This window comes from Vicia villosa, unplaced genomic scaffold (genome assembly GCF_029867415.1).
Source record: "Vicia villosa cultivar HV-30 ecotype Madison, WI unplaced genomic scaffold, Vvil1.0 ctg.001063F_1_1, whole genome shotgun sequence".
NCBI lineage: Eukaryota > Viridiplantae > Streptophyta > Magnoliopsida > Fabales > Fabaceae > Vicia > Vicia villosa.
The window spans coordinates 513,268-526,599 of NW_026705468.1; the positions used below are offsets into that span (position 1 = coordinate 513,268).

At 35.7% G+C, this 13,332-nt stretch overlaps 1 protein-coding gene across 3 annotated transcripts; it reads left to right on the forward strand.

Moving 5' to 3' along the window:
* The first annotated feature begins 639 nt into the window (after nt 1–639).
* LOC131633033 (dual specificity protein phosphatase 1) lies at nt 640–12,778 on the forward strand. Of its 3 annotated transcripts, none has more exons than XM_058903743.1 (5): nt 640–704; nt 954–1,097; nt 1,203–1,338; nt 2,702–2,822; nt 3,369–4,916. In XM_058903743.1, the coding sequence occupies exons 2-5, from the start codon at nt 969–971 to the stop codon at nt 3,544–3,546; spliced, it is 564 nt and encodes a 187-aa protein (XP_058759726.1). In that variant the 5' UTR covers nt 640–704; nt 954–968; the 3' UTR covers nt 3,547–4,916. The 3 variants fall into 3 exon arrangements, with proteins under 3 accessions (XP_058759726.1, XP_058759727.1, XP_058759725.1); XM_058903744.1 differs by lacking the exon at nt 640–704 and adding an exon at nt 4,925–12,778 and having other exon boundaries at nt 711–1,097; nt 3,369–3,514; XM_058903742.1 differs by lacking the exon at nt 640–704 and having other exon boundaries at nt 711–1,097.
* The last annotated feature ends 554 nt before the right edge of the window (nt 12,779–13,332 follow it).

The window sequence follows — 13,332 nt, forward strand, 5'->3', positions numbered from 1 at the left end:
ATTGTCGTTGATTTCTTCCTTGAGGGGTCTGATCACAAGCATTTATTGGATGATATCATTAGGGTGGCAGATATGGCATTTTTGTATCGTCGACATCGTGTCAGGACAAGTGGGGCACTTGACGACAGAGGCAGAGGATGCAACAGACGGCGTGGTGGACGTAGAAACGTGGCCAGAGACAAATGAGAGGTAGAGGATGTTGCTCGACACACACAGTAGTGATGCCTGTGATTTTTTTGATATATGTATATTTATTTCATTTATGTACGTTATTTTGATTATGTATTTGACATTATGGCCGATGATTTATATGATGTATTTATTTGTATACTGTTTTCTATTGCCTTTAAATTGCATTACTTTAATTTACTAAAATTTAATGTTCCATTTTTGTTATAAAAATTGAGTTTTGGAGCGAAATGTATTTCATTTGAAAATATAGCATATTGTTTTGTAGATATATCTAGGAAATACTCTATTTTTAACACGTTTCGTAGATGTACATATGAAAAAAAACCAATTTTTTTTAAAAAAGGGTTTCTAAATATAGATCTACGAGCTATTATTAAAAATTTCGTCATGACTACGAGATTTAAATGGAAGTTTTTTTAATAAAAAATAAAAATATATAGCCAATAACGGAAAGTAGTACGATCAAATTATTTTGGCAACAAAAAACAAAATCCACCATTCTGACTTTATTGGTGAGTTCTTCTCCCTTTCGGGGATTATCAAATCACCTTTACATCGCATTCTTACACTCTCTATAATCACTCTTTCTACACAAAAATCTTGATTCCTCTCTTTCATGCTGCATTGCAAATTCACAATCACATCACTATTTACCTTCCTAAGATTTTGATTATCTTCCTCACAATCGATTATATCACATAATCAATTATTACCACTGAATCAGTATTAAATTCGCGTGAATTTGATTGTTTATTTGAAAGGGAGCGAATCAGAAAATGGCGGCAACTTCAGAAGCTATGAACCAATTCGACGAATCGATGAAGAAACAAATCGCAGTAATTTTGAAGGTTGTGCTTTTGAATAAATCCCTAAAAGAGGATAATATTCCATGCGAAATTGATGAGGTAGTTAGTTGTTACTGCTTCAATTTGATTAATTGCATTTTGTTTGTTGTTATCATGATTATTCTTATGGATATTGTAAAAAAGGATGAATTTTATTTTTTTTAGGGTTTATTTTTGGGTTCGATTGGTTCTGCGAGGAACAAGGTTGCTTTGAAGAATGTCAATGTTACACATATTTTGACTGTGGCTGGGAAACATGCACCTGCACATCCTGGAGATTTTGTTTATAAAGTTATAGATGGTAAGATTGTGATGATCAGTGAAGTGATTTTGATATTGATGCTGTTTTATGGATAGTAATGCAAGTGAATTCTCTATATTAGTCAAAATATAAGGCTGAGGTTATGTATTTGTATTAGAAAGATGATTTGGTTGTTAACTTTTTGTTACTTTATCGAAGTTCTTGATTATTTATTTTCATGTTTATGGATTATTTGAGTTGTATAGTATTTAATGTAAGGTTAGTTTGAAGAAATAATGTAAAAGTAGGGAAAAAAAGAAGGAAGTCAGGGTAGGATGAGTGTTCGAGACCCCGATTAGGACAGGTTTGGGTGCCTATTTTTCATTTCAGCGAGGATGGGGTGGGTTTAGGGAGGCAGATCTCGTGGAGATCAAAATCAACCCCGTTCTCATGACCATTGTGTGCTTTGCAAGGCTGTTAAGATCGGGAATTGGGATCTTGCATAAGATTGGGAGGGGATAGTAAGATCATAAAACATAATAACGTAACTAAGGTTGGAAGATTTTACCCAATTATTATTGTATCATCGAGAAGGGGTAGCAAGATCGTAAAACATAAAATCGGAAGATATTACTAAAACGAAAAAAACATAATATACATTTGTTTTTACATGATATTTTGGTAGACAGGTGTATTTATGGAAAAATGACTGCTGCTGGACCGTAATTGATGCGCCTTTGCATCTTGTCATCCTTCTAGGGCTTTAATGATGGTGTCCTGACAACGGCCGATTTGTGGTTGGAAAACGGCTGATTGTGTCCGGAAATGGCCAAGATCGCACAAAATCAATAACTTTACGATTTTTTACAATTTGACTATAACACACGATTCTACGTGAGATCTGGATCGTTGTGGGTGAGATCACAAAATTGTAAAATGTTAAGATATAGATTGAAATTTTGATAACCTTGGTGCTTTAGACAATGTTCGCATTTTTGAAAGTCTGTGCTTTGATCTTTAACTTTATAGCATGGGTTGAGATTCTTCCAAGACTTGACCCTTTTGACAGGAGAGAGGTTGTTTACTAATATTTGCTGTTAGTTGCTGTCAAAATATTTCCTTCTATCTTAGAAATTGTATTTTGTAGAACCAGTTAGCTTTATATCATAGATACAGATGCTATATCATCTCAGAATATCAATTGCCTTTTAACAGACTCATGTAGTGTATTTTACTAAGTGAGGCTGATCCGTATTTGAGATCCTTGTTGCTTGTAATTAAGTTTGGCTATGATTATATTGATTACATTCTACTTATGAATGATCTGAGTTCGCGATGTATTTTGTCTTACGTAATTTAGGCATGTAGTACTACTGTATTTTATCCATACTAAAGTTACGCTTTTGTTGGAAAATTGAGGAAGCTGCTGACAAAGAGGATACCAACTTAAAACAATACTTCAATGAGTGTTTTGAATTTATCGACGAAGCCAAAAAAAATGGAGGATATGTTTTGGTTCACTGTTTTGCTGGAAGATCAAGGAGGTAAGTTTCGTTGTTCCAATCTTTCTCCCTTGTTTAACATAGGATCACTTGTTCTTTGTGAAAGCTATAATTTTGTTTGGACATGTGAGAATAACTTATTTGAAACCTGTTTTACTTTTATGGCATTTTTGTTTTGTTTTTGGTTTTAATTTCTGGAATGTTGTTTCTCTAGCAATAAACTCGGAGCAGCATGTAGAGAAAAAATTAAAAACGATCTAGAGATTAATGAGTTTGATGGAGATATGAATGAACATTGTGGTATCATATGATCTATGTAGCTGGCCACGCTTAATGAGAGAATTCTTGGTTGTTGTAGAGTCGAAAGTTAAGCATATTGCTGGAGATTCATAAATGATGATTATGTCCTTGATTACTTCAAGCCTGTGACTTTAATTCTGCACAAAGTTCATGCGACACTTTCCTTTCTTAATGTTCATTTTGGAACTTAAAATAAAGAATCTTGATAATCTTATTGTTGATTTGACTATTTTCTTTTTCTTTTGATCAACTGAAAAAATCTGGTTCTAAATTATTTCCACCTTACAGTGTGACTATCATTGTGGCATATCTGATGAAGACTCGTGGAATGAGCTTATCTGAAGCTCTGCAACATGTAAAAAACAAAAGACCAAAGGCTGCTCCTAATCGAGGTTTCGTTCGGCAACTGGAAGAATTTGAGAAATCTCTTCAAGGTGAAAACTGCATTAGTATTAAATACCATTAAAGTATCAACATATATATTTTAAACTGAAACACTTCTATAGCCATAGCTATTAAATTACATTTACAATTTACATTTAACATGTGAAAGGCTTGCAAAAATATCTGAAAGTCACTTTACTTAAAAGCTTTTATAATGCTTTTTGCTTAAACTGAAAGAAAATTTGACTTGTAATTAATATAGTAATCTGGCAGTGTGTGCATGGCAAAGCAAGTAAAAAGGGTTTTGTAAATAGCAACTTTTGTTTGAGGATATGTATCTCCAAAAACACTTCTAAAAAACGAAATTTTAAAAAATCTTGCAATAAGTAAGAGATTTTTAAATAAATGCTTCTGTTCGAGTGTACTTCAATTTTTTTTTTGAAGTATTTTTGTATACCCTGGACTCAATTATCCAAACCCATTGTTGACCTAAACTGATAAAGGAAATGGTCAAATCTTTAAGGGGTTTACTCTTTCCACCCTATAAGGTGCTTCCCCACCACGGTGAAAAGTAAAAAACGCCTCTAAAATTCGGAGATGCTTCTCCGGATGCATCTTTTATACATATATTTTAGCACTTTGCAAGTGAGATATCCTTATTTTACCTAAAAAAATTATCTAGAAATACATCTTCGGAATCAGATTCACTTCCGTAAATATGCCAATCTTAAAAATCTGCAGCAATATTGTGCAATGCTGTTATCACATCTCTATTAAATTATTCCATGAAATTTTCTTCACCATGACACGTTATTTTCTATGAAGACATGATTTCAATTATTGATTTAATTTAACCAGTACCTCTCACTATTACGGGTGGAAATAGTTCAGACTAACTAACAGGGACTTACAGCCTAACTTATAGTTTACACAGACCTAGACTAGGTCAGGTTTTTTTTTTATAGAAAAAGCCTAGACATTTTCTTAAGTCTATTTAGTTAGAAAGACTAGGTCACGGGCCATAAAAAAAAGCCTTTAAAGTCTATTAGGCCGACCTATTTAATTAACTATGAATAAATTTATTATTTTTATTATATTGTGTTTTGTACTTTTAATTAGAATACAAAAATAAACCTTAGTCATCTTGAACAACCTATGAAAATAATTTGAGAAAACCTTGTGAAGAATGTCATAAGTTATGTTCATAAGTTCTCTCAAACAATTAGTATCATAAAACTTATGTTATTATGTAAACTCGAATAAGTTAATGAAAACAATCAATGATCTTTTAATTTTTTTTAGTATATTCAAATATTAATTTAATTGCTTATTTACGAATGTTTAAATGAAATAAGCTTTTAAATAGACTAATCAGGCTTTAGAAAAGGTCAAGCTCATGTCTTAAAATAAGCATACGATAGGATACATGTCAGACTTAAGCTTTAGTTTTTTTTTTGCAGGTCAGGCTCTAGTTTGATAAAGCCTAACTCGGCGTAGTCTATTCTTACCCATACTCACTACGTAGTTTTGTACAGGATCATAACGGAACTATCTAGTTAATAGATGACAAAATACACAAAGTAGCGGTGTATGCAAAATAGAGATTTTGTGTACAAGAATCTGTACGGAGATATATCTCTAGAATCTGGAGATGTATCTCCGGACATTTTTTTTAGGTATAGTAGAGGTGTCTCATTTGTAACGATTTTGTTGGTATGATTTTAGGTCCGTCAGTTATGGTAAGGCCATTTTCGAGTTTTTAAAGGTATGAGTTGCATCCTGGAAAGAGTAACCCCATCTTTAAAATAAATATCATTTTTTGTTCTCCAGATGAATTGTGTGATTTTTAAGTCATAGATGGTAAATGTAGCTCTTTAATATTTTTGACTAATTATTTTTCCATTTCTGAAATCTCCTGGAAACCTCTCGTTTTAACAAAAATATAGTTTGGGTACTAAAATATGAAGTGTGTTTTTGTAGCTTTTGGCTTCTAGAATTCAAATGAGGTCAGAAATAAAGAAAAAAAAATCTTGAAAGGTTACATTAAAAATTAATAGTGTATTTTGAATTTTACAATCCAAATAAGTCAGGGGTATTCAAATTGTCTAACTTGAACTGAGACCAGACTCAAGAAAAAAATTTATATCAAAATCAATAATACACAAATAAATATAACAAAATATCATTACATACAAAAACATTAACACTTCATCCAACCAGAAACCCTTTGTCTCCTCAAATCTTTTCTTTAAAACTTTGTAGAATTACCTTATTAGCTGACTTAGCCTGACCATTTGATTAAGAAGTTTTGACCGACGTAAAATTAAGTTTTATTATTCCCCATTCCTTCCTAAAAGTTTCCATACTTACGCTAGAGAATTGAGTTCCATTGTCAGTTATCAATACCTATGGGAGGCCGAACCAAAATATGATCTTTTTTCAATAAAATTTTCTAATCCTTTTTGTTGTTATTATTACCACTGGTTCCACCTCGATCCACTCATCGAAGTAGTCCCCTGCAGCGAGAAACTTTACCTGGCCTTGAGCTAAAGGAAAAAGGTCCTAAAATATTGACCCTCATTGGAAAAAAGGTCACGGGGAAACCACTAAGCTCATATAATCTGGGGGAGCCTGATGGAGGTTAGAAAATCTTTAACATTTGTCATATTTCTTCACATATGCGGAGAAATATTCCTTCATTGTTGGTCAATAATAACCTGTTCTAAGAACCTTTGAGGCCAAAGCTTGGTCCCCAATGTGAGTTCCACCTACCCCTCACGTACCTCAACTATCACATATTTAGACTGATTAGGAGCCAAACACCTCAAAAGTGGGATTGATAGCCCTCTTTGAAAAAGTTGATCTGTAATGGTAATGAACTTGGTCGTTTTCTTCTTGATCTTTAACACTGCATCGACTTCCTCCAGTAGCTTGTTTTCTTTTAGATACCGTATAATCTCTCCCATCCACAAATCAAATTCTTCTGTAATGAACAAAGATTCCTCTTGGTCTATACTTGGTTGTGCCAAAGTTTCTTGAATCACCGATCAATTATTTCTTGGCCTCTTGGTGGTAGCCAATTTAGCCAACAAACATGTTTTACCATTATGGACCCTAGGCACGTGTGTTAAACAAAAAATTTAAAATTTTTCGATTAACTTGGAGACTTTTTAAAGATATTTCAAAACTTAAGAATCCTTGGTTTGAAAACTTCCAGTAACTTGTTTGGTGACTAGTTGGGAATCGCTTCGCACTTCGAGCTCATTAACCCCTACTTCAACTGTTATATGAATACCTGCTATTAAGGCCTCATAATCAAATTGATTGTTACTTGTTTTAAATTCAAATCTTTATGATTTTTCAATCAGGACACCATATGGCGTCTCCAATGTTACTTCTGCTGCTCCACTTACTTTTAGATTAGAAGAACCATCAATAGATAGTATTCACACCCCTTTTCACCGCCGTCATTTCCACAACAAAATTTGTCAAAGCATTTGCCTTTATTGCTCCTCTTGGCTCAAATATAATATCAAACTTAGATAACTCTACCAAACAGGCTACCGTCTATCCTGCAAGATCTGGCTTTTGCAACTCATGTTGATTGGGTTGATCAGTCTCAATTATTATGGTGTGAGTTTGGAAGTAAGGTTTCAATAGGAAAACCCTAAGAGGAACTTTGTTTTGAAGAGGTTTTTGGTTTTGCTCATCAAAGTGAAAACTTAAAATAACATTAATGTACAGGCTGAGCTAAATACGTCAAACACTTGAGCTTGAGTTAGACTTGTCCTACGTGACATGGTCACAACCGTTGAAATAGATTTTCCAGCATGGATGTTTACATCTTATGAGCTAATGGTTTGATAGAATAGAACTTCTTTTCTACGAGACTGATCACTGATCTATCTATTTATAATGAGATGGTTTCAACTAGATAACTAACCCATAGTCTCTGTTAAAAGTCCACATGTGATAATATATGGCCTGAACATGTCCTTATAAGTGGGGGCAATCCTCACCCTACAAGTCGGTTTTGTAGGGATAAGTTAGGTCAAACCACATTTCTTAACATGATATCAAGAGCCTCGTTTAAAGATCCGGTGGGCCACCTTCTATAGTTTCCGCTATCGGGCCACCCACCATTTATTTCCACGCTCCAGTTGTCTAGTCTTGGACGTGAGGGGGTGTGTTAAGAGTCCCACATGTGATAATATATGACCTGAACATGTCTTTATAAGTGGAGACAATCCTCACCCTACAAGTCGATTTTGTAGGAATGAGTTAGGCCCAACCACACTTCTTAACAGTCTCTAAGAGAATTTATTGTTGCACTTTGTCGGCAGTAGCTTCTTCCTTCAACTTGTTGTCTTTCAAATATGTCTTCCTTTAGCGCATGCTTCATAACTAACTTGCTTATTCTTTTCGAGTTTTGTTTATATCTCACTCGAACTGATCTTCTAATCTTTAAATTTTGAGTATAAAATATCAAGACTTTACTTACATGACTTTTATTATATTTTTATTTCATATAAATGATGATTTTATTCTTGATGGTTTTTTTTTAATTGGAGAAAAATATATTAAAACAAAAGGAGGAAAAACAATAACACAAGGGGGACCAAACCGAAACCCCTTAGGCAAGAAGTCTAAGATTAGGGGTGTCATCCTTGTCAAGCAAGAATTCCCTAATAATATTTGGATAAACATGAGAGAACCAAGAAAAATTCTTAAGTCTAATGCCTAAACTAGCCATGAGATCTGCACAAAAATTGGCTTCTCTATATATGTGTGTGATCATGAAATCCATATTAAGCGTGAAAGCACGACACTTGAGCCAACGAGACTTGATATTCCACGACACCAGATTAGAGTTAGAAAACGCATTCACAACCGTAATACAATCCGATTCCAGCCAAAGCTTATTCCACCCAAACTCCGAAGCCTTCTCAATAGCTACCTTAACGGCACAAAATTCTGCAAAATCCGCTTTCCCTTCACCCAAAAAAGCACAAAAGCTGTCACAATGATCACCCTTGTAATCTCTAAAAATACCCCCGCAAGAACTAATCGATGGACATCCTGTGGCCGCACCATCAATATTCCCTTTAATCCATCCCAAAGGAGGCGGCGACCAAAAGACTTCCATGGAACGAATAGAGCGAGACGGATTAATAGCAATGCCAAAACCATTTAGAAGAGTGAAATTGGCCATGGAAGAATTAGAAGATTTCTTGGTGATATTTCCCACAAGCTTGGCAAGAGCACTGATATGAACAGTGCAAGATCTCCAATGAGTAGTTATATCTTCAAACCTGGATAGATTCCTAGCCTTCCAAACTTGCACGAAAACATTGACAATACAAGCCGTAATGACAACCGCTGCTTGAGGAGAACAACACCCAGCAACCGCAGCATAACAGTCTTAAATGGAAAAGAAGAGATATTGAATATTCAGCATACCTTTCAACCAAGATCAAATCTAACGGACAAAGCGGCACTCGAAAAAAATATGTTGAGAGGTTTCTTGATGCGCAAAGCAGAGATTGCAAACTGATGGAAAAGAGAAACCGCACAACTTCAGATTCTCGTCAGTGGGAATCTTATTGTTAATCAATCTCCAAACCATCATAGAATTCGAAGGAGGAATATTAGGATTCCAATAGAAAAGCTTCCATAGCGCCACAACCGAGGACGGAGAAACAAATTTGTAGGCCTCTTTGATACTCAAAAGCCCACTGTCAGTTCCTGTTCAAATCAAATCGTCCTCCGCCTCCACCAGTGGAAGAGATATCACAAAAATTCTGAACAACAGACTCGGTAAAGCTATTGTGACATTGTTATGAAACTTCCAACTTGAATTTTCCACATGGTCACGCAGTTTCGAGGTTAGCTTACCGTGGAATTGAGATGGAATATTAAAAATATTCACCAAAGAATCCCCGAGCCAATTGTCAAGCCAAAAGTAAGCACTCTTACCGTTTCCAATAATCCATTGTGTATTGTCCATAACAGTTTCAATAGTTTCCTTGATACTACTCCAAATAGAAGATTTTATTGAATATTTTATGTAACAGTTAGCCCTTCGAACTCTGGCAGCTAACACTCTAGCCCAGTCTTGCTTATTCCTCAAGAAAGTCCAACACTGATGAATCGTTGTAGCCGCATTGAAGCTTCTAAGAGATTTAATACCAAGGCCTCCGTCTTTAATGTTTCTACAGCAAGTTTTCCAAGCTACCGTGACCAACTTTTTCTTCTCTAAATTACCGCTCCAAATAAAATTCCGCATCCACTTTTCAATGCATTTGATCGTGCTAGCCGGCCAATTATGCATTGCCATACAATGAACCAACATACTTTGAATAACAGATTTCACAAGTTGAACTCTTCCCGCCATGGATAAAAGGCTAGCTTTCCACATCGCAAGCTTGATTCGGACCCTGTCCGCCACGAATTGGAAATGAACACCTTTAGGCATGCCCACGAAAATAGGAGCCCCCAAATAAATGAAAGGAGGATACGCGATGGTAAACCCCAAGAGAAGATCCAGTCTTTGATGTCTGGTTGTGGACATCCCCCCTGCAAAAATCAGAGATTTCACTTTATTACAAAACTGACCCGAATATCTGGCATAATCATTAAGAATTTTAGCAATAGTAGTTAGAGATTTTTGGTCTCCTCGACAAAATATCATTATGTCGTCAGCATACAAGGTGTGGGAAGGGAAGAAACAGTACTTGGAAGCCTTAATAAGGTTAGTTTGATTCTCCGTCACTAACTTGGTGATACCCCTGCTAAGAACCTCCTCTGCCAAACAAAAAAGCAAAGGAGATAGGGGATCCCCTTGCCTAACGCCATTAGAGCACTTGAAGTAACCAACCTGATTGCCATTAAGACTGATAGAAAGATGCGCAAAATTCAAAATAACTAAAATCCAATTACAAAAACGATCGTTGAAACCAAAAGCTTGAAGAGTTTTAATAATGAAAGGCCAACTTAGCGTGTCAAAGGCCTTAGAAATGTCAATCTTAAGGACAGCATTCCCACTACAGCTCCTATTATTGAGCAGATTGATCGCCTCAGAAGCAAGGCAGATACAATCTCTAATATTCCTACCATTAATAAACCCTTTTTGCTCTGGAGAAATTAACGCGGGAAGGATATCAGATAGCCTATCAGCAATAATTTTGGTAATCATCTTGTGTTTTACATTGGCAAGAGCAATGGGTCTGAACTGATGTAAAGAACTAGCAGCAGTAATTTTAGGAATCAGAACAATGGTGTTAGTGTTATAGTTTGGAGGTATCCAGCCCTGCAAAAAGAAGGAGCAAACAGGGTTAACGCCGTCTATTTTGATGATACCCCATTATTTTTGGAAAAAGTAAGCACCAAAACCATTCGGGCCCGGAGCAAAATTCGCATCCAGCTTTAGGACAATGTTATGAATTTTATCTGCAGAAGGTAACATGGTAAGAAGAGAATTGGTGCTATCATCCACTAATGTGGGAATGATGTCTTTAATCATGTCTGAATCCTGCAAATCAGCATTACTATTAAACAGATTAGCGAAATGAGATTCAACGTGCTTTTCTAAAATAGTTTTGTCAGTAATAATATTGCCATCTATATTTAAAGCAGATATGAGTTTGGTTTTCCTTTTAATTTTGGCATATTGATGAAAAAACGAATATTACGATCACCAGCTGTGTGCCAATTTATTCTAGATTTTCCTTCCAAAAAGCTTCCTCTAGGTTAAGTGCAACCTCAAGGTCATGTTGCGCTTTCACTTCTTTGGAATGCAGCAAGTCGTTATACCCGTTCATATCAATGTTCTCCTGAATATCCTTCAGCGCATCTTCAGCAACATCAACTTTGCTTTGCACCTTACCAAAAGTGTTGATATTCCAGTGTTTTAATTTTTCTTCAAAATCCTCAACTTTCGATCAAGAATATACATCGGGCAGCCTGAAATGTTAGTATTCCAAGCATTTTTTATAATTCTTATGCAGTCATCATGGGAAGACCACATCCTAAGAAATTTAAATTGCGATTTTACCGAAAACTTATCTACCTCAAAAGTGAGCCATAAAGGGAAATGGTCCGATTTGACTCTAGGAAGAGTATTGCAAACAAGATTGCAACACGAATCAAGGAACTCGGCATTGCAAATCACCCTGTCCAACCTTTTCTCCGTTAAATGCTTACCTTTACGGCCATTAGTCTAAGTGAAACGATTTCCCACAGTAGGGAGGTGAATGTAATGCCTATCATTAGACCAATTGAAAAAAATCCTCCATAGGGATTTTAGAAGGAACATGGTTTCCCCTGTACTCATCAGTGCTAATGATAGCGTTAAAATCCCCAATAAAACACCATGACAAATTGGGAAGAATCAAGTTCAGCTTACTCCACAAACGCCTCCTGCAAATATAACTAGTGGACGCGTAAACTACAGAGAAACCAAGGGTTAGATTTTGAAAATTAATCGTTAAAGAAACCTTCTGATCATCGTAGGAAATAATGTCAGGATTGAAATGAGTTTTACAAAAACACCAAAGGTTTGGCAGCGAACCATCTCTTTGGTTGAAGGCAAAAGGCTTGAGATCCAAGTTGTGCAGCCAAGCTTTAAGGAATTTGATAAAATCCATCCAAGGTTCAGCAATGAACACAAAGTCTGAATTATTTGAACGAATCAGCCTCTTAAGAGCAAGCCTAGAGGAGCTATTGGCCAAGCCTTTAACATTCCAAAAAAGGCTCTTCATAAGGAATTGTTGGGGACACTAGATTTACGTCTAGTATAATCAGTGGATTTGACTTTTCTGTTTCTCTTTTTCTTCTCCGAACTAATTGGAAGTCTTTGTCTGCGAAAAAATCAGTGTCATCCTCAATTCTATCTTGCTCAGACAGATTAGCCCAAGAATCAAGTAGGAAATCTGTGACCTGTTTCTTGTGCCTATCATCCAATTGAGTTTCAGGAATAATTTCCTCCTGCTGAGTAGCATCTATATATTCACTATTTATTGTATTTTCCGATTCACGCAGTTGAGTTGCACCTTGAGGGTTCACCAGAGTGAGTCTGTTATCATTTACCATCTCTTGCTGAATATGATGAGATAAAGATTCCACCCTCTGATCCTTAGCAAGTTGTTCCCTTGCAAGTTCGGGTGCGGGTTTCGCACTACCCAAACCCGCACCCGAAATCGACACCCGAACCCGAACCCAAACCCAAAGGATGTTCGGGTGGAAAATAACACTCAGGCCCACACCCGTTGGGTTCAGATTTTTTCACCCAAACCCGAACCAGTAATACAATACATTTTTTTTCTACAACTTTCAACAATATATATATATATATATATATATATATATATATATATATATATATATATATATATATATATATATATATATATATATATATATATATATATATATAAGCGAGTGTGATTTCAGGTTTTGAGTGCGGGTTTTACAATACCCAAACCCGCACCCGAAATATCTGGTGGCACCCGAACCCGAACTCAAACCCAATCAACTTGAATTTTTATCCGTTGACTCAGGTTCGGGTGCGGGTGGGCTCCGCGGGTTTGGGTTTTTTTGCCATCCTTTGTCCAAAAAAATAATTTCAACACACCTTATGTAAGGTTCCAAGCACTAACCGATCTGACCCGTTGCACATCTTCAAGAGAGGAAAATGCAAATTCAAAGAAACCTTTTGATGGTTAGATTTGAACTTATTAACATTCAAACAAAAATGCTTTATCTGCGTACTTTTCAAAAACGTTTTTTCTATGTAGATGCACAAACACTTTGATTGCATCATCATTCTGCAATTGTGACATACTGGCATTCGATTTTTCACATTCGAACA

Bases quoted from the DNA above. Each gene is read 5' to 3' on its own strand.
- LOC131633033 (XM_058903743.1), top strand. From the start codon at position 969: ATGGCGGCAACTTCAGAAGCTATGAACCAATTCGACGAATCGATGAAG. The intron at 1,098-1,202 runs GTAGTTAGTTGT...TATTTTTTTTAG, and splicing joins TTCCATGCGAAATTGATGAG to GGTTTATTTTTGGGTTCGAT. The intron at 2,823-3,368 runs GTAAGTTTCGTT...TCCACCTTACAG, and splicing joins TTTGCTGGAAGATCAAGGAG to TGTGACTATCATTGTGGCAT.